Source organism: Sarcophilus harrisii, chromosome 4 (assembly GCF_902635505.1).
Source record: "Sarcophilus harrisii chromosome 4, mSarHar1.11, whole genome shotgun sequence".
Taxonomy (NCBI): domain Eukaryota; kingdom Metazoa; phylum Chordata; class Mammalia; order Dasyuromorphia; family Dasyuridae; genus Sarcophilus; species Sarcophilus harrisii.
Window position 1 is genome coordinate 454,098,755 of NC_045429.1, and position 22,240 is coordinate 454,120,994.

Consider the following 22,240-nt stretch of genomic DNA (forward strand, 5'->3'; position numbering starts at 1 on the left):
GCCGGGGGGAGGACGGCGCTGAAGCGGGGCCCCGGGCTTGGGGCACTGAGGCTGAGCTGTCGGAGCCGAGCCCCGGGCCGGGCTGCCCTACGTGGAGGAGATGGCGGCGGCCGCGGAGGAAGGGATGGAGCCCCGGGCTCTCCAGTACGAGCAGACCCTGGTAAGCGAAGGACCGCTCGGAGCCAGTCCCAGCCCTCTCTTCTCCGGCCGCCGGGGCCAGGGCTCGGGGCAGGGGCGGGGCTCCTGCCCGGGACCCGCTGATTGCCGTCCCTGCCTCTCTCCCCTTCTCTCAAGCCCCTTCACACACACCCCCCGCAACCCACACGCAAAGGGAGCAGGTAGGAAAAGACCTGTGGGGAAACTGAGGCAGACATGAGGTGAATGACTGACTCGTCAAGGGAGACCAAGATCGGAGCGGGGGCCGTCGGGAGCGCTGGACAAAGACTCCGGGCGAGATGTCCCCGATCGGCACGACTGTCCCCACCCCCTCCTTTATTCTCACCTGGGCACGGGCCAGAGCCCCGGCACCACCTCTCCCTTGACCTTTTTCTCCTCCGCAGCTCCTTGCTCTTCATCTCCTGCTCCATCTCCTCCCTCCAGGGGCCGCATTCCGGCTCGCTCGACTCTCAGCCCAGAACCAGGCGGAATTGTTGGGGGTAGTTGGGACGGTCCCTCGCAGCCCGGAGCCAGACCCCGGGGGGTGGGCTGGAATGCAGGCCCAGCTCCAGTCCTGGCCCTGTGTCCTCTGACCCCATTAGGGGGCCGGGATCACTGGGGCGCTGGGCTGGGATGACTCACTGGGCCGATCTCCACTCCACTTTGGATCTCGGCTGCCATTTATCTCCTGCCAGAGCCCATGGGGAGGGCAGGCAGGGTACGGGGGTGCTCCCCAGGTCAGAACCCAGCAGCTGGGATGGAACCTGGGGAGAGGCAGAGGAGGAGCAGGGGAAGCAGCAGTCAGCGGGGCCAGCGCTGAGATCAGAGACTGCGGGGGGAGATGGGGAACGAGGGAGGGGCTGGCCGGCAGGGTCCGCTGGAAGGAAGCTGAGGAGTGGGAGGCTCCCTGAGGAGCAGGAACAAGGACAAAGAGAAGGGGCTGAGACTAGGTGAAGGCAGGAGAGATGGGCTAGGGGACACTTCCCCAGGAAAATCCACTCGCACCATGGACGGGCTCGCAGGTGGAAGGAGTTCCCTGAGCAATCAAACTGAGAGCCTCTGCCTTCCAGGGCCTCTTTCTGCCTCTCAGTTCTCTTTAGGTGCCGCTGGGACCCTAGCCTTTAATTCTTCCTTTTGATGAGAGCCTAGAGTTTTTTTTAATTCCTCCCTTCCCTCAATTCTTCTTCACCATTCCCTTCTTTCCTCCCTTTCTCATTTTGCTTTTGATTTCTCTCTGCCTCCTTAGCCTTTCTTTCCTTTGCCTCTTTTCCTCCCTTCCTCTTTAGTTACCTTCTTTCTGATTTCTTCGGTCCACTTCCTTCCCATTTCTCTTCCTCCTTTCTTTCTTTCTTTCCTTCTCTTTCTCTCTCCTTTCTCTTCCTTTCCCTTTCTTTTCCATTTTCCTTCCTCTCTTTTCTTCCTCTTCTCTTCTCACTTTGTCTCCCTTTCCTTTCCTTTTTCTATCTTCTCATTCCCTTCTCTATTATTTCTTTCCTCTCACTTCTGTTTTCCCTTCTTCTCTTTCACCTCTTTAGTTGTCTTCCCTCTCTTCATTTTCTTCTCTTTCCTTTCCTCTCTCTTCTCCCCTTCCTTTCTTTCCCTTTTCTTTTCTGTCCTCTTCCTCCTCCTTTTCCAGCCCTTTCTCTTCCTTGAGTTCTCTCCAATTTCCCCTCCCTTCTCTTCCTTCCTTTCCCTTTTCTCTCACCTCCTCCTCTTTCTCTTTTTTCAGCCCTTACTCTTCTTTGAGTTCCCTCCAATTTCCCTCCCTTCTCTTCCTTCCTTTGCTCCTGTCCTTATCTTTCCCTTTCCCTTTCCTGCTCACTTTCTCTTCCTCCTCTCTCCCTCTTCTCTCCCCTTCCTTCTCCTCTCTTCCTTTTCTCTTTACCTGTGCCCTCTCTCATCTCTTTACCCTACCCTTTCCCCCCTTTCTGTCTCTCTTCTCTTTTCCCCTTTCCCTTTCTTCCTTTCCCCCCCCCCCCTCGCTTCCCTCTCTCTCTGTCTCTCTCCTTTCTCCACTTGCCTCCCCCCACATTTCAGTCCCAACAGGAGCCCTTTGTGTCATGTAGCTCTGCGGGTGGTGGCCGGAATTTACTCTCCCCCCCCCCCTTCCCCACACACACACACCCAGCTTGGCTGGTCTAAACCAGTAGCTCACTGATTTTTTTCCCCATTCCTCACCCCCACCTCCACCCCATCATCTAAACCCAGAACTTGGCCCTTTAAGTCATCTCCCCCATCACCTCCAGGAAAAGGTTCTCCATCCCCTCAAGTTGTCCCCCCTTTGGAAAGGGGATGTAGGGGCCCAGAGAGGGCTGGGGGGGCAGACTGGAGTTTCCTGGTTCCCCGAGAGTGTATCTCTAGCTCTCTGCTTCTGGCTAGGCTGGCAGGATCGGGGAAGGGTGAGGAGACTAGGGGGGTCACAGAAAGAGGATTAGGAAGGCAGCTGAGGCAGCCCCAGGCCAGGAAGGCCCAGAGAAAGCATCGTGATAGGGATTGGAGTCTCCCCTTTCCCTAAGCCAGGGCGGGTCTGGCCTTCAGCTCTTGGGCCTCCCCCGTCCAGTGCCCCAGTGCACCCAGGGCTCCCTGACCTTCTCTCCTCCTACTTCCTGACTTCCTACCTCCCGTTGTCCAGTTGTCCAAGAGCTCCGCTCTTATCCATGACCCTCAGGCATAGGACAAAGGCCCGAGGAGGCTGTCCCCACTGGAGGCGTGCCCACACGCTGTGGCTCGCGCTCTCACCCGGCGGCCCCCCCCAGACTGTAATGTCTCCATTGTTCTCCGCGGCCCTGCTCCTTTGGAAATGCCCCAGGTGGAGGAGGCGGGTGGAGGCTGGAGATAATGTGCAGGGCTCTCCTTGGGTCCTTGTCCTCCCTTCACCCCACCTGATGCCCCTCTCCCCTCCCCCCCACCAGATGTATGGCCGGTACACCCAGGACCTCAGTGCCTTTGCCAAGGAGGAGGCTGCCCGGATCCGGCTGGGGGGCGCCGAGCCCTGGAAGGGGCCTCCTTCTCCCCGGGCGCCCCCCGAGCTCCTGGAGTACGGACAAAGCCGCTGTGCCCGATGCCGCAGTGAGACCGGGGGCGAGGGGGGCCGGGGAGCAAGGACGGGACCGGGGCAGGGGGAGCGGGAGCGGGGCTTTGTCCAGGGAGAGGCCGAGGCACTCAGAGCCTCTCTTGTTCGGTGGGGGGGCGGGGGGGAGGGGAAGAAGTCGGCTTTGAGTAGCCCCCCCTTCCCTTCCTTGCCCTAGTCTGCTCTGTCCGCTGTCATAAGTTCCTGATCTCGAGGGTTGGTGAAGACTGGATCTTCCTGGTGTTGCTGGGGCTGCTCATGGCGCTGGTCAGCTGGGCCATGGACTATGCTATTGCTGCCTGTCTGCAGGGTGAGGGGGGGCTCACCGACTGATGTGCTGTGGCCTGGCCTGGCCGGGGTCCCCGGAACTGCTGCCTCTCGTCCACTCGACCCCCGCCACTCACTGATCTCCCCATGCTCAGTCCTGGCTTCCGGGCCCAGGCCCAGGCCCTGTGGGCCCATGCTCAGGCCCTTGTGAGCCCATGCTTGGGTGCCTGCGGGCCCATGCCCGGGGCCAGTCCCCAGACGGCCCAACCACAGCCCCCTCCAGACCACGCCGAGCGCTTCTGCTGCCACCATTCCGCTGCATGGCTCCCCCGGGGGCACTAACCACCCTCAGAGGGCCCCTTTCCTCCCAGTGTCCACCCTCACACTCCCTCACCTCGCTTCCATCCCCCGGGAGGACTCGGTCCTGTCCTTGTATCCCCGATACGAGCCGGAGCCCTGGGTGTGTGGGGGAGGAGGAAGGGAGGGAGGTCGCCCGCTGGGAGTCAGCATCCTGTGTCCTTCCAGCCCAGCAGTGGATGTCCCGGGGCTTGGACACCAGCCTCCTGCTGCAGTATCTGGCCTGGGTCACCTACCCCGTGGTCCTCATCACCTTCTCGGCCGGATTCACCCAGATCCTGGCCCCCCAAGCCGTCGGTAGCGTGGCGAGAGAAAGGGCTGGGGGTGGGAGCGGGGGGGCTGCGCAGGGGGGCCCAGCTCCAGACCGGCTGTTCCCCCCCAGGCTCTGGGATCCCAGAGATGAAGACCATTCTCCGGGGCGTCGTGCTGAAGGAGTACCTCACGCTCAAAACCCTCGTGGCCAAGGTCATCGGGCTGACCTGCGCCCTGGGAAGCGGCATGCCCCTGGGCAAGGAGGTGGGCACGGAAGGGCATCCGGGAGGTGGGGGGGCGGGCCCCAGGGCGTCGGGACCCCCACTCAGGCCCCTCTCCCTTCCCAGGGCCCCTTTGTGCACATCGCCAGCATGTGTGCGGCGCTCCTCAGCAAGTTCCTCTCCCTCTTTGGGGGCATCTACGAGGTACAGAGCGAGCTGGGCTCGGGGAGGGCCCTGGAAGAAGGGGTCTCGGGGGGCTGGGAGGAGCCACCTGGGGTCTGGCTGTGGGAGACTCCGTTCTCACGCCCACCCTCCCCCCTTCCCCCCAGAATGAGTCGAGGAACACGGAGATGCTGGCAGCCGCCTGTGCTGTGGGCGTTGGCTGCTGCTTTGCTGCTCCCATCGGAGGTAGGAGCCCTGGGCCGGGCCCAGCTCCTTGCTGGCCTTGTGTTTCCCTCCTCCCTGCCTGCCCAAGTCAGGGCAGTGTGCCAGGGAGGGAGCACCTGAGGGGAGGGTGGGGAGGCCTGGATTCGAATCCTGCCCCTAACACTTCCCAGCTCTGTGAGTCAATGAACCTCTCCTCTACAAGCAAAGGAACCGGGGCTGCGGCCCCGGGGTCCCCTGGAGCCCCGGGCCCGCTGGATCCCATCTCCCTCCTCCCTCTCCCTTCCCTCAGGAGTCCTGTTCAGCATTGAGGTCACCTCCACCTTCTTCGCCGTCCGTAACTACTGGCGGGGCTTCTTTGCCGCCACCTTCAGCGCCTTCATTTTCCGGGTTCTGGCGGTCTGGAATCGGGATGAAGGTGGGTGAGGGATGAGGTAGCGACAGGCGGTCCAGGGGCCGGGACACGCGGTGACGTCCCTCAGACCCCGGGGTCTCCTTGGCGATAATCGCTACGGCTCCAAGCTGGCAAACGCCGCTGCCTTTGACCCCCCCATGCCCAGCGAGGAACGTGCTCTTATTTTCTCCTTTTTACGGATGAGCAAACTGAGCCCGAGAGAGTTTAAGGGCCTTGCCCAGGATCTCGCAGCTAGTAAATGTCTGAGGCAGGATTCAAGCTTGGGTCAAGAAAAGCACCCCCACCCTCTGGTCTCGGTGTCTCCTGCCTAATAGATGCTCCTTTGGGGCAAAGACTGTTTGACTTTTGACTCCGCATTCACATCCCCCAGAAGCCCTGGCACATAGTAGGTGCTTAGGTTAATGGAATCGCCCTGCCCTGGTCCAGTGAAAAGAGGACCTGGACCTGGAGACGCAGAGAGCCTGGGTTCGAATCTTGCCTTGGACGTGGCCTCTGTGCATCACCCGGCCCTTCCGGGCCCGTTTCCTCCCCCATAGAATGGGATAACTCGGGCCCTTCCACTCTGAGCTCCAGGTGCCCGTCCCTTGAATGAGGGACTTCAGAGGAGGCAGTTGGGGGGGGCCCTTCGGACCAAGATTGCCTCGCTCTGCTTTCTCTCCTTCCTCCCAGAGACCATCACCGCCCTCTTCAAAACGCGGTTCCGCCTTGACTTCCCTTTTGACCTACAGGAGCTGCCGGCCTTCGCCGTCATCGGGTGAGGCCCAGAGGTTTGGCGAGAAGGGCCAGGAAGGGGGGGGAGGCGGGGGGGGAGGAGAAAAGCTGGGAGGGGGGCAGGGGAACAAGGAGAAAGGGGGGAGAGAGCTGGGAGGGGGGCGGGGGACGAGGAGAAGGGAGGGCTGGGAGCCTGAGCGGCCTAGGGCCCCCTCTGCCTCATGCTCGCGCTTCCTCCCCCCCAGAATTGCAAGCGGCTTTGGGGGGGCCTTGTTTGTCTACCTGAACCGCAAGATCGTCCAGGTGATGCGGAAGCAAAAAACCATCAACCGCTTCCTGATGAAGAAGTAAGAGAGGCCAGCCCTGCCCTGCAGTGGTCATGGGGATGGACGGGGCAGGGGGGAGCAGCGGGGCAGAGCCAGGGCAGGAGGGCGTCCCAGAAGTCCTCATGTTACAGATGGGGAAACCGAGGCTCGGGGCAGGGCAGATTTGCCTCAAGTTCCACAGGGAATGTCAAAGATGGGTCCTGGGGTGTAGTCACACCAACCCCCCCCCCCCCAGGGCAAAGAGCAGGGAAGAGTCCACGGGAGGGCAGCTCTGGAACACCTGAATAAGCAGCCCTGAGGGAGCATGGCTTCCCTCTGCCCCTGATCTCCACCCAAGAATCCCGGAGAGACTCTTGAGCGGATCTTCAGGGTGTCCCAGTTCTCCTCACCATGGGCCCTTCAGTAAGGTGCAGGAGGAGGCTCGGGCCCAGTCCCAGGCTCAGAAAGAGCAGCTCTCCCCGCATTGTGCAACTTTGCACAAGCCACTCCCACCTCTGGGCTTCAGTTTCCCCCTTTGTAAAATGGGGTGCTCAGGATGGGTAGCCCCCCAAGCCCCTCTCAGCCTCAGCTCTGTGCCCCCATGGCCCTGCTGTGCCCCCATGATTCCTCAGGCCCCTCCCAGCCTTGGCTCTGTGCCCCCATGGCCCCTCAAGCCCCTCCCAGCCTCAGCTCTGTGCCCCCATGGCCCCTCTGTGCCCCCATGGCCCCTCTGTGGCTCAGGTCACTCATCTATGACACGACAGCCCGGCCTCTCCCAGCTCCAAATCAGAAGCCCCTCGCTCCCTCGGTCTCCTACCAGCAGCCCCCATGGCAGCCTTCAAGACAGCCTGAGCTTGGATTTCTCTCATTTTTAGGCGCCTGCTCTTCCCAGCGCTGGTGACCCTGCTCATCTCCACCCTGACCTTCCCGCCTGGCTTTGGCCAGTTCATGGCTGGACAGGTAACTTTTCCTGCCCTCTGGTTTTCACAGGCCCTTCATTTTCCAGTATCCCCCTCTCTGCTCCCTCCTCGTGAGCCTGCCCGAGACCAGAACCCGCCTCAGACTGGGCTCCAAGAAGTCCCAGTGGACTCAGCTCTCGCTTCTTCCCAAGGCCTAGGGCCCCCTCCCTCCCTCCCGGGGCCCCCTTCCTGCCTGGGGCCCCTCCCGGCACATCTCTCCAGCCCAAATAACCCCCTCCACCTTCAGCTCTCCCAGAAGGAGACTCTGGTCACTCTGTTCGACAACCGGACCTGGGTGCGCCAGGGTATCGTGGAGGACCTGGAGATGCCCAGCACTTCCCAGGCCTGGAGCCCCCCGCGCGCCAACGTCTTCCTCACCCTCGTCATCTTCATCCTCATGAAGGTGTGCAGCCTTCTTCCCCCGGGACGGGGCGGTACAGTGGGAAGCGCCACTTAAGGTGGGAATCCCAGCCCTTGGCCCTTGCTGCTTGGTCTCAGAAGCGGGAGCCGGCCGTCAGACAAATCCAGGCCCGATCCCAGCAAACAGGAGGCAGGGACCATTCTCCTGGGGAACGGCGGTCTCTGAACAGAGCAGGGAGGCCCCCGCTACGGGAAGGGCTGCAGCAATCCCAGGGGCTCAGACTAAATGGCAAAGGAGGTCACCACCATCTCTTAGATTAGGGCATGTTGGGCAAGTCACACAATCCCAAGTCTCAATTTCTTTATCCGAAAAATGGGAAACATCCTTGTCCCACTTCCCTAAGAGTCTGTCATGAGGAGAGTCTTAAAGTGCTCCTGGGAGCCAGGGTTATAGCCCGGACCCTCCGCTGGCACCTCCTTTGGGGGGTTACAACACACTAGTGGTTTAGACTCAGCCTCCGACTTAGGCCAGTGAGCTACGGACATCCCGTGTGGCGAGAAGGATTAACAACGATAATAACAAGGAGCTAATGTTTAGATTATAGTTTAGAGGTTAAAAAGTATTCCTCGGGGTTTCTCATTCGCTTCTCACTACAACCCCCGGAAGCAGTCTAGGAACCCGAGGCTCAGAAAGGTTCCTGATTTGCCCAGAGCCCCCCAGCCAGCAGTGTCTGCACAGGTGCCTGCCCAGGGCCCCGGCGGCTCTCTGCCCCCGCCTGGCTGCCAGCATCAAGGCACCTGGGAAGTGCCCGGCCAGCCAGCAGCCGGAAGCACTTACTCTGTGCCGGACACTGGGCAAAGTGCTGGGGTCCAGAGAAAGGCCCAAAAAGCTCTCCCTCAGAAGCTAATGTCTTAGTAGACAATTCTGTGACATAACAATGTGACAATTCTGTGAATAACTAATACACACTCACACACACACACACACATTCCCTTTGCAAACCATATTAGATAAATATTAGCTATTCTCAAGATATATACAGAGTAGACACAAAACAGGCTGAAAGATGTCACTGGCAGCTAAACAAAAAGCCTCCTACAGAAAGGGGACGCCCCAGAGGTGAGGAGGGAAGGTGCTTCAGGCATGGGGGACAGCCAAGGCAAAGGCTTGGAGATGAGAGCTGGAATGCCATATGCTAGAAGCAGGTAGGAGGCCACTCTGGATCCTAGAGGGTGTGCAAAGAAATCAAGTCCAAGAAGACCAGAAAGGTAGGAAAGAGGCAGCTTGGGAAGGGCGCTCGGGGCCAGAGACCGTTATGTTTGATCCTGCCACAATAGGGATATCCAGGCGGAGAAGTTGATAAAGCAAAGGACTTAAGAGTTAGGGGTTCAAATCCTGTCCTAGATATCTAGCATCTGTGTGACCCTGGGCCAGTCACTTAATTTTTCTGTTTCTCAGTTTCCTTTATCTGTAAAATGGGGATAATAATATCACTTCTAGGGTTCTCGTGAGGATCAAATGATAGAATATTTGTGAAGTACTTTGTAAAACTTAAAGCATTATGTAAGTGCTAGCAATGATAATGATGATAATGATGACGATGGTGGTGATGGTGATGATGCTGTGATGCTGGTGATGATGATGCTGGTGATGGTGATGATGGTGATGGTGATAATGACGCCATTAGGGTTGGGGAGGGAGCTAAGATGGTCAGAGCTGCACCTATGGGAGATCACTTTGAGCAGAGGTGGGAGTCAGCAGAAACTCGAGGCAGAGACAGCTGGGAGCTCTCGTTAGACACCAAACGGGACGTGCCTCAGGGATGTCCCTTGTCCTCCCCCTCCACAGTTCTGGATGTCGGCTCTGGCCACCACCATCCCTGTGCCCTGTGGAGCCTTCATGCCGGTCTTTGTGATTGGTGAGTTTAGCCGCTGGCTGACCTCTCCTCCCCTCCTCCCGCGGCCCCCCTGGTGGAGAGAGGCAGCTGAGATGCCGGGACGGTCACTTTGGGAGAAAAGGTTCCATTTCAGATTTGAGCTTTGTCACTTACTGCCAGGGGGACCTTCCACAAGCCCCTCCCCCGCTGGGGCTGCGGGGGCCGCCCCCGGGCCCCCGGGCTGCCTGGGGGGCGGTCAGCTTTTTGGAACCCTCTCTTCCAGGAGCAGCGTTCGGGCGCCTGGTCGGGGAGAGCATGGCTGCGTGGTTCCCTGACGGGATCCACACGGACGGCAGCACCTATCGGATAGTGCCCGGGGGCTACGCTGTGGTCGGTGAGGACGCCCCCAGAACCCAGCCTCCCTGGGACCGCTTCTCTCGGGATTCTGGGCCCAGGCTCCGGCTCTCAGGCTCTCGGGCTCTGCTGCCACCTGCTGGCGGAAAAAGGCCTTTCTCCCTCTGCTAGGGCCAGAGCACCGTTCTAAGGCTTTCAATCAAGAGATCAATAAGGAGCCTTTATTGAGCATCTACTCTGTGAGATGCGCCAGAGGCACCAAAAGGAAGGAAGGAGGAAGGAAGGGAGGAGGAAAAAAAGGAAGGAAGGAAGGAAGGAAGGAAGGAAGGAAGGAAGGAAGGAAGGAAGGAAGGAAGGGAAGGAAGGAAGGAAGGAAGGAAGGAAGGGAAGGAAGGAAGGAAGGAAAGGAAGGAAGGAAGGAAAGGAAGGAAGGAAAGGAAGGAAGGAAGGAAGGAAGGAAGGAAGGAAGGAAAGGAAGGAAGGACGGAAAGGGAGGGAGGGAGGAAGGAAGGAAGGTAAGAAGGAAGGAAGGAAGGAAGAGAGGGAGGGAGGGAGGGAGGAAGGAAGGAAGGAAGGAAGGAAGGAAGGGAAGGAAGGAAAGGAAAAGGAAGGAAGGAAGGAAGGAAGGAAGGAAGGAAGGGAAGGAAGGAAGGAAAAGGAAGGAAGGAAGGAAAGGAAGGAAGGAAGGAAAGGGGGGAGGGAGGAAGGAAGGGAAGGAAGGAAGGAAGGAAGGGAGGGGAGGGAGGGAGGAGGGAAGGGAAGGAAGGAAGGGGAGGGAGAAAGGGAAGGTAAGAAGGAAGGAAGGAAGGAGGGAGGAAGGAAGGAAGGAAGGGGAAGGAAGGAAGGAAGGAAGGAAGGAAGGAAGGAAGGAAGGAAGGAAGGAAGGAAAGGAAGGGAAGGAAGGAGGGAGGGAGGGGAGGAAGGAAGGAAGGTAAGAAGGAAGGAAGGAAGGAAGAGAGGGAGGGAGGGAGGGAAGGAAGGAAGGAAGGAAAGAGGAGGGAGGGAAGGAAGAAGGAAGGAAGGAAGGAAGGAAGGAAAAGGAAGGGAAGGAAGGAAAGGGAGGGAGGGAGGAAGGAAGGAAGGAAGGAAGGAAGGAGAGAGGGAGGGGGGGAGGGAGGGAAGGGAAGGAAGGAAGAGGGAGGGAGGAAGGAAAAGGGAAAGGAAGGAAGGGAAGGGGGAGGAAGGAAGGAAGGAAGGAAGGAAGGAAGGAAGGAAGGAAGGAAGGAAGGAAGGAAGGGAAAAGGAAGGAAGGAAGGAAGGAAGGAAGGAAGGAAAGGAAGGAAAGGGGAGGGAGGGGAGGGAGGAAGGAAGGGGGAAGGAAGGAAGGAAGGGAAGGGGAGGGAGGGAGGGGAAGGAAGGAAGGAAGGAAGGGAGGGAGGGAGGAAGGAAGGAAGGGAAGGAAGGAAGGAAGAAGGAGGAAGGAAGGAAGGAAGGGAAGGAAGGGGAAGGAAGGAAGGAAGGAAGGAAGGGGAAGGAAGGAAGGAAGGAAGGAAGGAAGGAAGGAAGGAAGGAAGGAAGGAAGGAAGGAAGGAAGGGGAAGGGAGGGAGGAAGGAAAGATTTCCTGCCTTAAAAAAACATTACATTCTACTGTGCAGTTACCATCTGCAGTGGCCACCTGTGTGGCCGTCTCAGTGACGTGTGTGGGGGTGGGAATGGGCCGGCTGGGGGCTCTCCCCGGGACACGTGGGTGCTCTTCCCGGCGCGCCCCTTCGGGGGCAGTGACCCCCACTGTCCACGGGATGGTTTGGCTCACAGGCCGATCGCCATCCGCCCGCATGAGGCCCATCCTGGCCCCCCTTTGGCCTGCAGCCCTCCCTCTGCAGCATCATCCGCCGAAGCGCCCCCTGCCGGCAGGTGGGGCCGACACCGTGGAGGGCCGCTGGTGGGAGGGGGGTGAGCCTGGGGTGGGGGGGGGGAACAGCGGAGGGACACAGTCTGGTCTGGGTGTTGGCCTGTGGCTTCAGACTTGCCTCCTGCCCCTGGATATCTGAGGCCCCAGTCTCTTCTTCTATGAGATCCAGGCTGCCTGGCCCTTCCTAACTCCGGGATCACTCCCATCTGGCCCCTGACTCCAGGCAAAGCCCCCAACTCCAGGCTACCAAGGTCCCCGGTGTTTCCAGCGGGTTCCCCATGCCTGCACTGACCCTGATGAATCCCACCCATCCCTCTAGGCCCTTTAATGAGCTTCTCTCTGAGCCTCAGTTTCTTCATCTGTAAAATGGGGAGGAAGAAGACTCTGCAGGGTATCTTCTCCTCACCCTCAGCTCCGGAGCCCTCTCGGGACTTCCCTGCTGCCATGGCTGCCCCAGCTCTCTTGTCTTCCAGGCAGTACCGGGTTCGGGTCGAGGACATCATGGTGCGGGACGTACCCCACATCGCCCTCAACAGCACCTTCCGGGACCTTCGGATGGCATTACACCGCACCAAGGGCCGGACCCTGGCGCTCGTGGAGTCCCCAGGTAAAGGCGGGCTGAGGGGGCAGCTGGGCCAGTGAGTGGCCGAGGTCTGGCTGGAGCGAGCTGCGTCTGGCGCGGTAGATGAGAAGAGAAATAACATTTACCAGCATTTCTAGAGCACCGTGGGGGGCGCGTGGCCACAAGCCACCAGTTGTAGAGGACCCAGGTTCAAATCTCACCTCTGACCTTTATTACCCATGAGTCTTGGGGGAAACTCCTCTCTCCAGGAGACTGTGGCGTTCTAGATTGAGGGGCTGCTCTCAAAGGGTGGAAGACCGGGATTAGAACCCCCTCTCTGACACTGACCCGCTGTGGAAGCTGGGGTGAATCTCCCCATTCTCAGGGCCTCATGATGGGGGCTGGGCCAGGTGGCTTCTGAGGCTCCTCCCAGCTCCAGACACAGGGACCTGAGTTCAAATCATAATTCTGCCCCTTGAGACCTACTGAGACTTGTCTGTCTCCGCCATGAGCCCATGTCGTGGAAAGGGCACAGAATTCGTAGTCAACATTTCCACTTAGTTCTGAGCAAGTCGCCCCATCCCTTAAGCCTCAGTCTCCTAACCTGCAAAAAACAAAGTGATTGGGTTAAATCAGGAGTTGTTTTGGGGTTTTTTTTGCAATTGGGGTTAATTGATTCACCCAGAGTCACACAGCCAGGAAGCATTAAGTGTCTGAAGCCAGATTTGAACTCCTGACTTCAGGGATGGTGCGCTATCCACTGGGCCACCCAGCTGCCTCTAAATCAGGAGTTCTTAATGTAGGGTCCACAAACTTGACCTGGGGTTTAAAAAAAAAAAGGACCTTGACAACTGTATTTTCACTTATTTGGTTTCCTTTTTAATCCTATAGATTTTATTTTAAGCACTTAAAGGCATTAATTTGGGAAAGGTTAATGGACTGAGCAGCATGCCTGCCCAAGGGGCCCCCAAAACTTAGCAAGGGGGGCTGAGTCAGTAGCTCAGCTAGAGGTGGATGCTCATCCACAACCCCCCCCCATTATTATCTTTGAGGAACTGCATGTTTATTTTGGGAATTATTTTCCAGTTACCAGTTGAACTGATTGGGGCCAGACTTTGGAAAGCCACGTGAAGTTCTAGGGCTCTTCTTGCTAGAGCCGGACTCAGGGGCTTGGGTTCCGTAATCTTGGCCAAATCACAACTTGTTGTGCTAAGTGACCCCCCGACCTTCTCCTCCTTGGGCAGGTTTCCTCATTCTTACAATCCAGGGGTTGGCTCTTTGGCCTCTGGGGGACTCTCCATCCGTGAGCCTCCCTGAGCCTCGGCTTCCTCTCCTGTAAAAGGAGTGGGCCGTGATGACCTGCCCTTCCCGCTATCCTCTTGTGCCACCTCGGTTTCCTATCCTGTAAATAGAAGGCATGGCCGGGAGGCTCAGGCTTAAGCCATGGAAGGCTCCCTCAGCCTCCTCCCTGCTGCCCACCATGCTCCCAGGCCGCCCACCGTGTTCCCCGGGTGCCCACCGTACTCCCGGGCCGCCCGCCGTGCTCCCAGGGCTTCCCGCCGTGCTCCCGGGCCGCCCGCCTGCCGTGCTCCCCGGGTGCCCACCATGCTCCCGGGCCTCCCACCGTGCTCCCCGGGTGCCCACCGTGCTCCCGGGCCGCCCGCCGTGCTTACGGCCCTCCTCTCCGCAGAGTCCATGATCCTGCTGGGATCCATGGAGCGCTCCCAGGTGGTGGCCCTGCTCAGCGCCCAGCTCAGCCCTGCCCGGCGCAGGCAGTACCAGCGGGAACAGAGGGCCGCCCAGGTCTCTCCGCCGCCAGAACAGGAGGACCCCCACGGGCCGGAGGCCGGCGTCCGGTTCCAGGTGAGTGCGGCCTCCTGGGGGGAAGGGCCCAAGGCCGCTCCCGCGGCTTCTCGGGGAGCAAGGGCCCGAGCCCCACTGGGCCCCGGAGTGATGTGGGGGCAGCGAGGGGGGGCCGGGCAAGCCGCCTGCGGACTGGACGGCACAGAGCGAAGCCGGGTGAATATGGAGTCGGAGCCTGATTCCTCCCTGGTCATTCCCACTGGGGGCCGGCCACTGAAAGCTGCCCCTTGGGGGCAGCCAGGAGGCCCGGGGCACCGGGCCAAGAATCTGGCCCCAGATCCGGCCTGGCTGCCTGAGCCCGGGCAGGGCCCGCCTGCCAAAGGAGTGGGGAGGAAAGGGCCCCCTCCCTGCCAAGAAACCCCCCACGAGTCACCAAGGAGCGACACCGCTGGAGAGCGGCCGGAAATAGCGCCCGATCCCACCCCTGGAAAGGGGGAGCGCGGCTTGCGGTGACTTCTGTGAAGGAGCCTGCAGTGGGCGCTGACCCACCAGGGGGAAGGGGCCCCTGTCAGCGGGGGCGGGGAGGCCGGGGTCGGGGCCAGGAAGCGCTGGGCAGCCTCAGAGGAAGCACCTCCCGCCCGGAGATGCCCTTTCTTGATCAAAGGGGCGGTTGGTACCACTGACAGCCTCCCGTGCTCCCGGATCACGCGGCCTTGCTGAGCCTCAGTTTCCCCATCTGTCACATGCGGGGGGGGGGGGGGGGGGGAGGGTCCGCCCTCGGTCTCCACTCCCGTGGTCCTTTGCAGGTGAGCGGCGAGGAATCGGGACTCCCGCCCGCCCGGGGGCAGCCGCGGAAGCCGCTGAAGCCGGCCCTCAAACGGGGGCCCAGTCCTGGGGTAGAAAGCGCCCCGGGTGAGTCCGACCTCCCCGCCCCCATCCATCCCGTCCTCTCTGACAGGGAAGCGCGGGGCGGGGGCGCGCCCTGCCGGGGAGGGGAAGCAGGGCCGCCCCCTCTGCCCGCCCGGGGCCTCTCCATTCACTGGGGGGCATGTTTGGCCCGCAGGGGTCCACGAGCCGGCGGGCATCGCCCTCAGGAGCCTCTTCTGCGCCAGCCCCCCGGCAGAGGGGGGCTCGGAGGTACCCCAGACCCCCTCCCCCCCTTCCCGCCCAGCTTTGCGGGCCTCCCTCCCCCAGCTCCGCTCCCCGCCCCCGGGGCTCGGTGCCCCCTCCCCTCCCCCTCCCCCTCCCTAATAGTCTTCTCTCTGGTTCGGCCCTCGCCAAGCTGGAAAAGCCGGAAGCGGGCGACAAGCGCAAGCTGAAGAGGGTGCGCATCTCCGTGGCGGTAAGTGCGGCCCCCCTCCCCCCCTCCGGGTCCCCCAGCCCCGGGCCGGCGGCCGGGCCCCGCCCACCTCTCCCGCTTCTCTTCCAGAGCGACCCACCTGGACCGGGAGAGAGGCCGAGGGAGGCCGGGGCCGGGGCGGGCGGGGGGAGGGGCGGGGAGCAGCCGGGCCCCCCCACTCACCCCCTCCCTTCCCCAGGTTCTGGAATGGGAGGAGCAGTGACGAGGGGGAATTTTAGGATAAGATCGACCGGCCCTTTTGTTGGTGGAGAGGACGTCCCTGCACAAGGTGGGGGCCCGGGGTGGAGCCGAGCCCCCCGGGGGGGGGGAGCCCAGGAGGGACCGGCCGTGCTTGGGGTGGGAGGAGGGCTCGGGGGGGGGAGGGGGGCTAGAGGAGGGACCGGCCTGAGCCTTTGGGGGGGGAGGGGCGGGGGCGGGGAGGGGGTTGGGGAGGAGCGGGACCGGCCTGTGCCTGGGGCTGGGGAGGAGACGGTGATGGGGGGAGCCCGGAGCGGGGGGGGGATGGGGAGAGCCGGGGGGGGGGAGGGGCTGGGGGAAGACCGGGCCCCCGGCCTGGGCGGGGAGGAGGGGGCGGGGGAGGGGGGGGAGGAGCCGGGACCGGCCCGTGCTTGGGGCTGGGGAGGAGCTCGGGGGGGGGGAGGGGCTGGGGGAGGAGCCGGGACCGGCCCGAGCTCGGGGGGGGGAGGAGCCTGGAGCGGGGGAGGGCGTGGAGGAGTGGGGACCGGCCCGAGCCCGGGGAGGACCCCGAACGCCGGCTCCCAGGGAGCTGGCCCGACTCAGTCCCGAGCCTGGGGGATGGCTGGGGAACCACGGGCCGCAGCCGGAGGGACCCGGCGGCCCGGGCGGGGGGCGGGGGGAGGGGCAAGGGGGACAGTCCCAGCCCCAGCGGGGGGGGGGGGGGGGGAGGGACTGGGGGACAGTCCCAGCCCCTCCTGGGCTCGGCCCCCGCCGAGCCTTTTGTGAAGGATCCATTCAGGCTGCCAGGCTCAGCACTGAGGCAACCGGGGAGGGGGGGGGGGGGCAGCTGGGGGAGGGCCAGGAGGAAGGGAGAGACGCGCTGCCAGAGGGCCGGGAGGCCGCTCCAGAGGCAGGGAGACAAAGCCGGGAGGATGGGAAGCTCTGAACCCCCACGGGCACCGGTCCTGGGCGGGGGAGAGCCCTCGAGCTGGAGCCCGGTCCGCGCCTCCTTCCGCCGCCCCCCCCCCCCCCAGCCCCGCCGCTGGCAACGTTTGGGGCAGGAGGCGGCGGCGGCAGCGGCGGCGGCGGCGGAGGAGGAGGAGGAGGAGGAGAAGGAGGAGGAGGAGAGCCGGAGGCGGCCCAGGGGCCGGCCCGACGCCAGCTCCATTCAGGCTCTCCCCAAAGCGGGGAGGCCAAGAAGGCTCCCACCGTGGCCAGGCAGACTCCGCGGGGCCCAGAAGCCCCAGAAACAAACGCCACAAAAGAGTGGCCCGGGGGCCACGATCCGCCGTCTCCGCTGGTTACTGGGTGAACCCGGGAGACCCAAGTCCTCCCTCCCGGCCTCAGTCTCCTGCCCTGTAAAATGGGGCTCCCCAGGGCTCGGTCCGTGAGCCCGCGGGCCCCACATCAGAGAGCGGGGGAGGGGGGCTGGGGGCACGAGCCCCGCGGGCGCCCCGCGGCCAGGAAGGAGCTGGAATCCTCGCCCACCGTTCGGGGCCCCCTTTTAGCTTGCGGAAAACCCTCATGGTGGGCGCTAGGGGGCGCCGTGGTGCAGAGTGCTGGGATCCCGCCCCGCCAGTAAGTGGGCGACGCCGGGCCATCCCTTGGCCCTTCTTGCCTCAGTTTCCTCACCTGTAAAAATGAGCTGGAGAAGGGAATGGCCAACCCCAAATGGGGTCAGGAAGAGTCCTACGTGACTGAAGTGACTCAGCAACTAAACCTTCACTGTCCCTGACAGAGGCCATGTAATTATTGCCATCCAGCCCGTGTTACAGGTGAGGAAGCTGTGGCTCAGACTGGAATGTGCCCAGCCCAAAGCTCCCCCACAAGCCCAAGGCGGGGCTGACACGGGGCCAGATCCGGGGCTCCTGGGCCAGATCTAGGGCTCCAGGGACAGATCCAGGGCTCCGGGGACAGATCCAGGGCTCCGGGGCCAGATCCAGGGCTCCGGGGGCCAGATCCGGAGCTCCCAGGGCCAGATCCGGGGCTCCCGGGGCCAGATCCGGGGCTCCCGGGGCCAGATCTGGGGCTCCGGGGGCCAGATCCAGGCTCTCGGGGCCAGATCCAGGCTCCTGGGCCAGACTAGGGCCCGGGCCGATCCAGGGCCCGGGGGAAGATCTGGGGCCCCGGGCCGATCCAGGGCCCAGGGACAGATCGGGCCCGGGGCCAAATCCAGGGCTCTGGGGGCCAGATCCGGGGCTCCAGGGCAGATCCGGGGCTCCGGGGCTCCCAGGGCTCCCGGGGCCAGATCCGGGGCTCCGGGGGCCAGATCCGAGGCTCCCGGGGCCAGATCCGGGGCTCCCGGGGCCAGATCCGGGGCGGGCCGATCCCGGGCCCCGGGCGATCCGGGCCCGGGCCGATCCGGGCGGGGCCAGATCCAGGCTCTCGGGGCCAGATCCAGGCTCCTGGGCCAGATCTAGGGCTCCGGGGCCAGATCCAGGCTCCCGGGCCAGATCTAGGGCTCCGGGGCCAGATCCAGGGCTCCAGGGACAGATCTAGGGCTCCGGGGCCAGATCCAGGGCTCCGGGGGCCAGATCCGGGGCCCCGGGGCCAATCCAGGCTCCCGGGCCAGATCTAGGGCCCGGGCCGATCCGGCCCAGGGACAGATCTAGGGCCCGGGGCCGACGGGGCCCAGGGCCGATCCCGGGGGCCCCCGGGCCAGACTGGGGGGCGGGGCCAGATCCAGGCTCTCGGGGCCAGATCCAGGCTCCCAGGCCAGATATAGGGGCTCCGGGGCCAGATCCAGGGCTCCAGGGACAGATCCAGGGCTCCAGGGACAGATCTAGGGCTCCGGGGCCAGATCCAGGGCTCTGGGGGCCAGATCCGGGGCTCCAGGGCAGATCCGGGACTCCGGGGCTCCCAGGGCTCCTGGGGCCAGATCCGGGGCTCCGGGGGCCAGATCCAGGCTCCCGGGCCAGATCTAGGGCTCCGGGGACAGATCCGGGGCTCCTGGGCCAGATCCGGGGCTCCTGGGGCCAGATCCGGGGCTCCCAGGCCAGATCCGGGGCTCCGGGGCTCCCAGGGCTCCTGGGCCAGATCTAGGGCTCCAGGGACAGATCCAGGGTTCCCAGGCCAGATCCGGGGCCCAGAGCCTAGGCCATTGTCTGGAGCTGGCCCCTCCTTGGGTGGAAGGGGATGGAGGAGTCCCCACAGACATCTGGGCAAAGGCTTAGGAGCCAGAGGGAAAAGGGAATCAGAGGAACCCCGAGGAGGCCAGGAAGGTGGGCCAGCCTCCCTCCTGATGCTGAGCCAGCTCCAAGCCCTGGTTTTATTGGTGAGCCGGCCGGCTCCCGAGGAGCTTCAGTGATTCGTCCAAGATCAGTGGAATAATAAGTGGCGTCGAAGGATCTGAGCCCAGGCCGGGAGTCCCTGCCCTTTGTGCCTCCAAACATTGTCAGGGGTAGGGACTGGCAGCCTTGATGCTGCTGTTTTATAGGCCAGAGAGAGGGTGTGTATTAGTGGACAGAGTACCGGACACCCAGCACTGGCCACATCAAATGTAAAATGGGGATGGAAAAGCCAAGGTTGCTGCCCCAGGGGGAAGTCTTGGGTTCAGAGCTGGAAATGGCCTTCGGGCGCATGTCGTCCAACCCTCTGGAGTAGCAGATGAGGAGGCTGAGGCTCAGAAAGGTAAAGGAAGGAAACAGGCGTTTATTAAGTGCCTACTGTGTGCTAAGCACTGTGCTAATAAGCCCTTTATAAATGTGATCTCCCTGAACCCTCCCAGTCACCCTGGGGGGTGGCTTCTGTTATCATCTCCATTTAAAAGATGACAAAACTGAGACTGAGCTGGGCTATGTGCAGTGACTTAGCATCCTCTAAAGCCAGAGTTGACCCGGGCTACTTCCTCCAGTGAGATGTGTAAACTTTTAGATATCCACTCTGTATCAGCACTGTTGGCAGTTAGCACAGTACCTGGCACATAGTAGGCATTTAATAAATGTTGACTGACTAACAGCCTTTATCGGTGCCCAAGTCGGGACCAGAGCCCATATTTCCTGTCTGTCCTTTAGGGAGCCCGGCACCACGGCCTTCCAAATTAACCTCTGGTTCCATTTAATTCCAGAAGCATTTATTGTCTGCCTGTAGGGCACTGCAGGGACGATCAGGGTACACAAATGACACTGGGCCTGCCCTCCTTGAGCTTAGTCTGAGCAGAGTGGTCAAACCACCCACACAGACAGGACAAAACAGGATAGAGTTCATTGGTAGAAGGGCAGAGGAAGCCATGAGAAGTTTCAGGCTCACTTCTGGCTGGGAAACAAGGCAAGACTTCTTAAAGAAGGTTAGAGCAGGACAGTACTCTCCATATCCCCTAATTCAGTCCCTTCATTTGTAATTGAGGAAACTGAGTCCCAGAAAAACAAAAGAAACCCACCTACACAGCTAATAAGTGGCAGAACCAGGCCTGGAACTTAGGATTCTTAGAACTCTTGGTCCAGTCTTCTTTCCAGGATATTGTATGAGGAAAAACACAAAATAAATTTAAAGATGCTGATGGACTGCAGAGACCCAAACACAATAACTAATGCTTTACAGGTCACAGAGAACCCAAAATCAGGAAAGCACTGATGATACCGACTCCCGACTCTAACCCTAACCCTAACCCTAACCCTAAAATGCCTCCCGACTCTAACCCTAACCAGCCCCTAAGTTTGACTTGGTTTTGGAAAAAAAAAAAAATCTTGGATGTAATTTTAAAAGGATGGTCTAGGAAGATCTAAAAAAGGAAGTAGTGATCACTAAGTCAGCCAGACTTCATTCAGATCTGGACCTATCAGATGGAGCTCATTTCCTTTTTCACTGGATTGGTAGATCTAACAGAAATGCTGCAAATAGTTTGATTTCTGGCAGAGTATCGGACAGAGTATCGTATGCTAATTCTTGAGGAAAAGTTGGAAAGGCGCAGGTGAGATGATAGTACAATGTGTTAAGACTCAGAACTGGTTCAATGGCCAGACCCAAAGGGAGTCATTAATGGCTCTCTGTCACTTTGGAAGGAAGCCCTAGCAGAGTGTCCAAGACATCTGTGCTTTGGCCCTGTGCCATCTAAATTTGTTCAGCGTCTTGGATAAAGACACCGGAATCATGTTGATCAAATTTGTAGATGTCCCCAAGCTAAGAAAGATGCTATCTTGTAGGCCGTGTCCGGGTCTAAAAAGATCTTGTCAGGTCAAAGTTCACTCTACTAGCTTGAAACTGAATAGGGATAAGTGAAAAGTCTTGCATTTGAGTTAAAAAAAATTTTTTTTTCCATTACTACAAGATATGAGAGATTTGGCTAGAGAGCAAAGATGTGGGAATTAAAAAAAATTAATCTGTGGGTTTTAGCAAATCGTTAAGTTCATATATACATCAACAATGTGACGTGAAAGAGCCGAGACAATCTGACTACATAAGAGAGATCGGTGAGAGGCTATAAACATCACGCTCTTCTCTGATCAGACCCTGTTTGGAGTGTTGTGTTTGTTTGGTTCAGGGCACCACTAGTAAAGAGGGGTTTCTAGAGAGTGTTCATTAGAGGGTATCCAGAGGAGCGATCATAATACTCAGGAGTCTTAAATGTAAGTTATGGGAGGATCAGCACAAGGAAATGGCAACATTTATTTAGCCTGGAGAAGGTTTAGATGTCATCACATGTGTGAAAAGCTGTCCTGTGAGAGGGGAAAAAAAAAGCTTGGTTTTCTTCTGCTTGTCCCCAGAGGGCAGAACCAGGAGCAACGAGTGGGAGGGAGCTGCCAAGAGATCGATTTGGGATGGATGTTAGGCAGAGCCCCTCGAGAAGGAGAGTCATCCCCAATGGGGGCTTCACTACTTGGAAAGGTGGTGGGTGCCCCTCGTGGGAGGATGGCCACTCGTGGGGTACCTGCAGAGGTCCCTTCTAGCTGGGAAAGTTAGGGATGATGTGACCCCTGGAGCTTGCCTGACTGGGTTTCTGTTGTGACAGTCGGCTTTCTTTCTCTGTAAAATGAATGGGTAGATGAGATCATCTCGGATTAGAGCCTGAGCCCATTCAAGTCCAACTCTATTATTTGATGATGGAGGAAACTGAGACTCAGAGAGAGTGATTCACTCAAGACCCATATCCTTGTTGACAAAGGAAGTATTTTTAAAAAATCATAAAAAGAGCAGGAAGGTCCAAAGAGGAACAAAACACCTCCCTCCCACTATCTGCATGGCAGACAGTAAGAGTTTAATGAATGCTTGTAGAATGAATGAGAGAATGAATGAATGATGAGATCGGAGCCATGAGGAGGAAAAAGATTAAAGAAGAAAATAAGGCTATAAGATTGCACCAGTGAAGAAAATCTCATAATGAAGAGACATTTCCCCTATGGAGAACAGCGGAAACTGGGCTAAATTGCATCACATGAGACAAGACTAGACAGAAGATCACATTTTCTGACTCTAATGCAGAGGAATTGGTTTTCCTAAGAGCCCCGAGTGTCCCTCCTCCCCAGCTCTGTGCTCCTGGCTGTTTTCTCCGTAAAGCTCTCCCAGACGGGGAAGTTGGGAGAACTGGGGTGCTGGGAGGCCAGAGTGGGGACAAAGGCCCGGCAGGGGGCCTTTGTGCGCCCTGGGTGACTTCCTCTGCAGGATCTCGGGCCAGGGCTCTCTAATGAGGTTGATTCTCCTCTTCACCCCCGTAGACTCACACCATCTTCTCGCTGCTGGGAGTGGACCACGCTTACGTCACCAGCATCGGCCGGCTCATCGGCATCGTCACGCTTAAGGAGGTAAGAGCCGGCGGCTGCTCTCCTGCCCCTCACCCCAAGCCCCACTGGCACCCTCTCGCT

At 60.1% G+C, this 22,240-nt stretch overlaps 1 protein-coding gene across 1 annotated transcript in view; it reads left to right on the forward strand.

The window, feature by feature from the left end:
- The window catches only part of CLCN2 (chloride voltage-gated channel 2), a 22,815-nt gene continuing 575 nt past the window's right edge, over positions 1–22,240 (forward strand). The window contains exons 1-23 of the mRNA XM_031968757.1: positions 1–160; positions 3,069–3,225; positions 3,405–3,536; positions 4,019–4,147; positions 4,233–4,366; positions 4,450–4,527; positions 4,653–4,731; positions 5,000–5,125; positions 5,792–5,876; positions 6,079–6,180; positions 7,014–7,098; positions 7,345–7,500; positions 9,307–9,376; positions 9,618–9,854; positions 11,285–11,388; positions 11,499–11,557; positions 12,015–12,148; positions 13,794–13,966; positions 14,713–14,818; positions 14,970–15,043; positions 15,189–15,387; positions 15,491–15,534; positions 22,094–22,180. Of these exons, the coding sequence (XP_031824617.1) occupies positions 101–160; positions 3,069–3,225; positions 3,405–3,536; positions 4,019–4,147; positions 4,233–4,366; positions 4,450–4,527; positions 4,653–4,731; positions 5,000–5,125; positions 5,792–5,876; positions 6,079–6,180; positions 7,014–7,098; positions 7,345–7,500; positions 9,307–9,376; positions 9,618–9,854; positions 11,285–11,388; positions 11,499–11,557; positions 12,015–12,148; positions 13,794–13,966; positions 14,713–14,818; positions 14,970–15,043; positions 15,189–15,387; positions 15,491–15,534; positions 22,094–22,180 (2,610 nt within the window). The 5' untranslated portion in view covers positions 1–100. The remainder of the gene's footprint in view (positions 161–3,068; positions 3,226–3,404; positions 3,537–4,018; positions 4,148–4,232; positions 4,367–4,449; positions 4,528–4,652; positions 4,732–4,999; positions 5,126–5,791; positions 5,877–6,078; positions 6,181–7,013; positions 7,099–7,344; positions 7,501–9,306; positions 9,377–9,617; positions 9,855–11,284; positions 11,389–11,498; positions 11,558–12,014; positions 12,149–13,793; positions 13,967–14,712; positions 14,819–14,969; positions 15,044–15,188; positions 15,388–15,490; positions 15,535–22,093; positions 22,181–22,240) is intronic.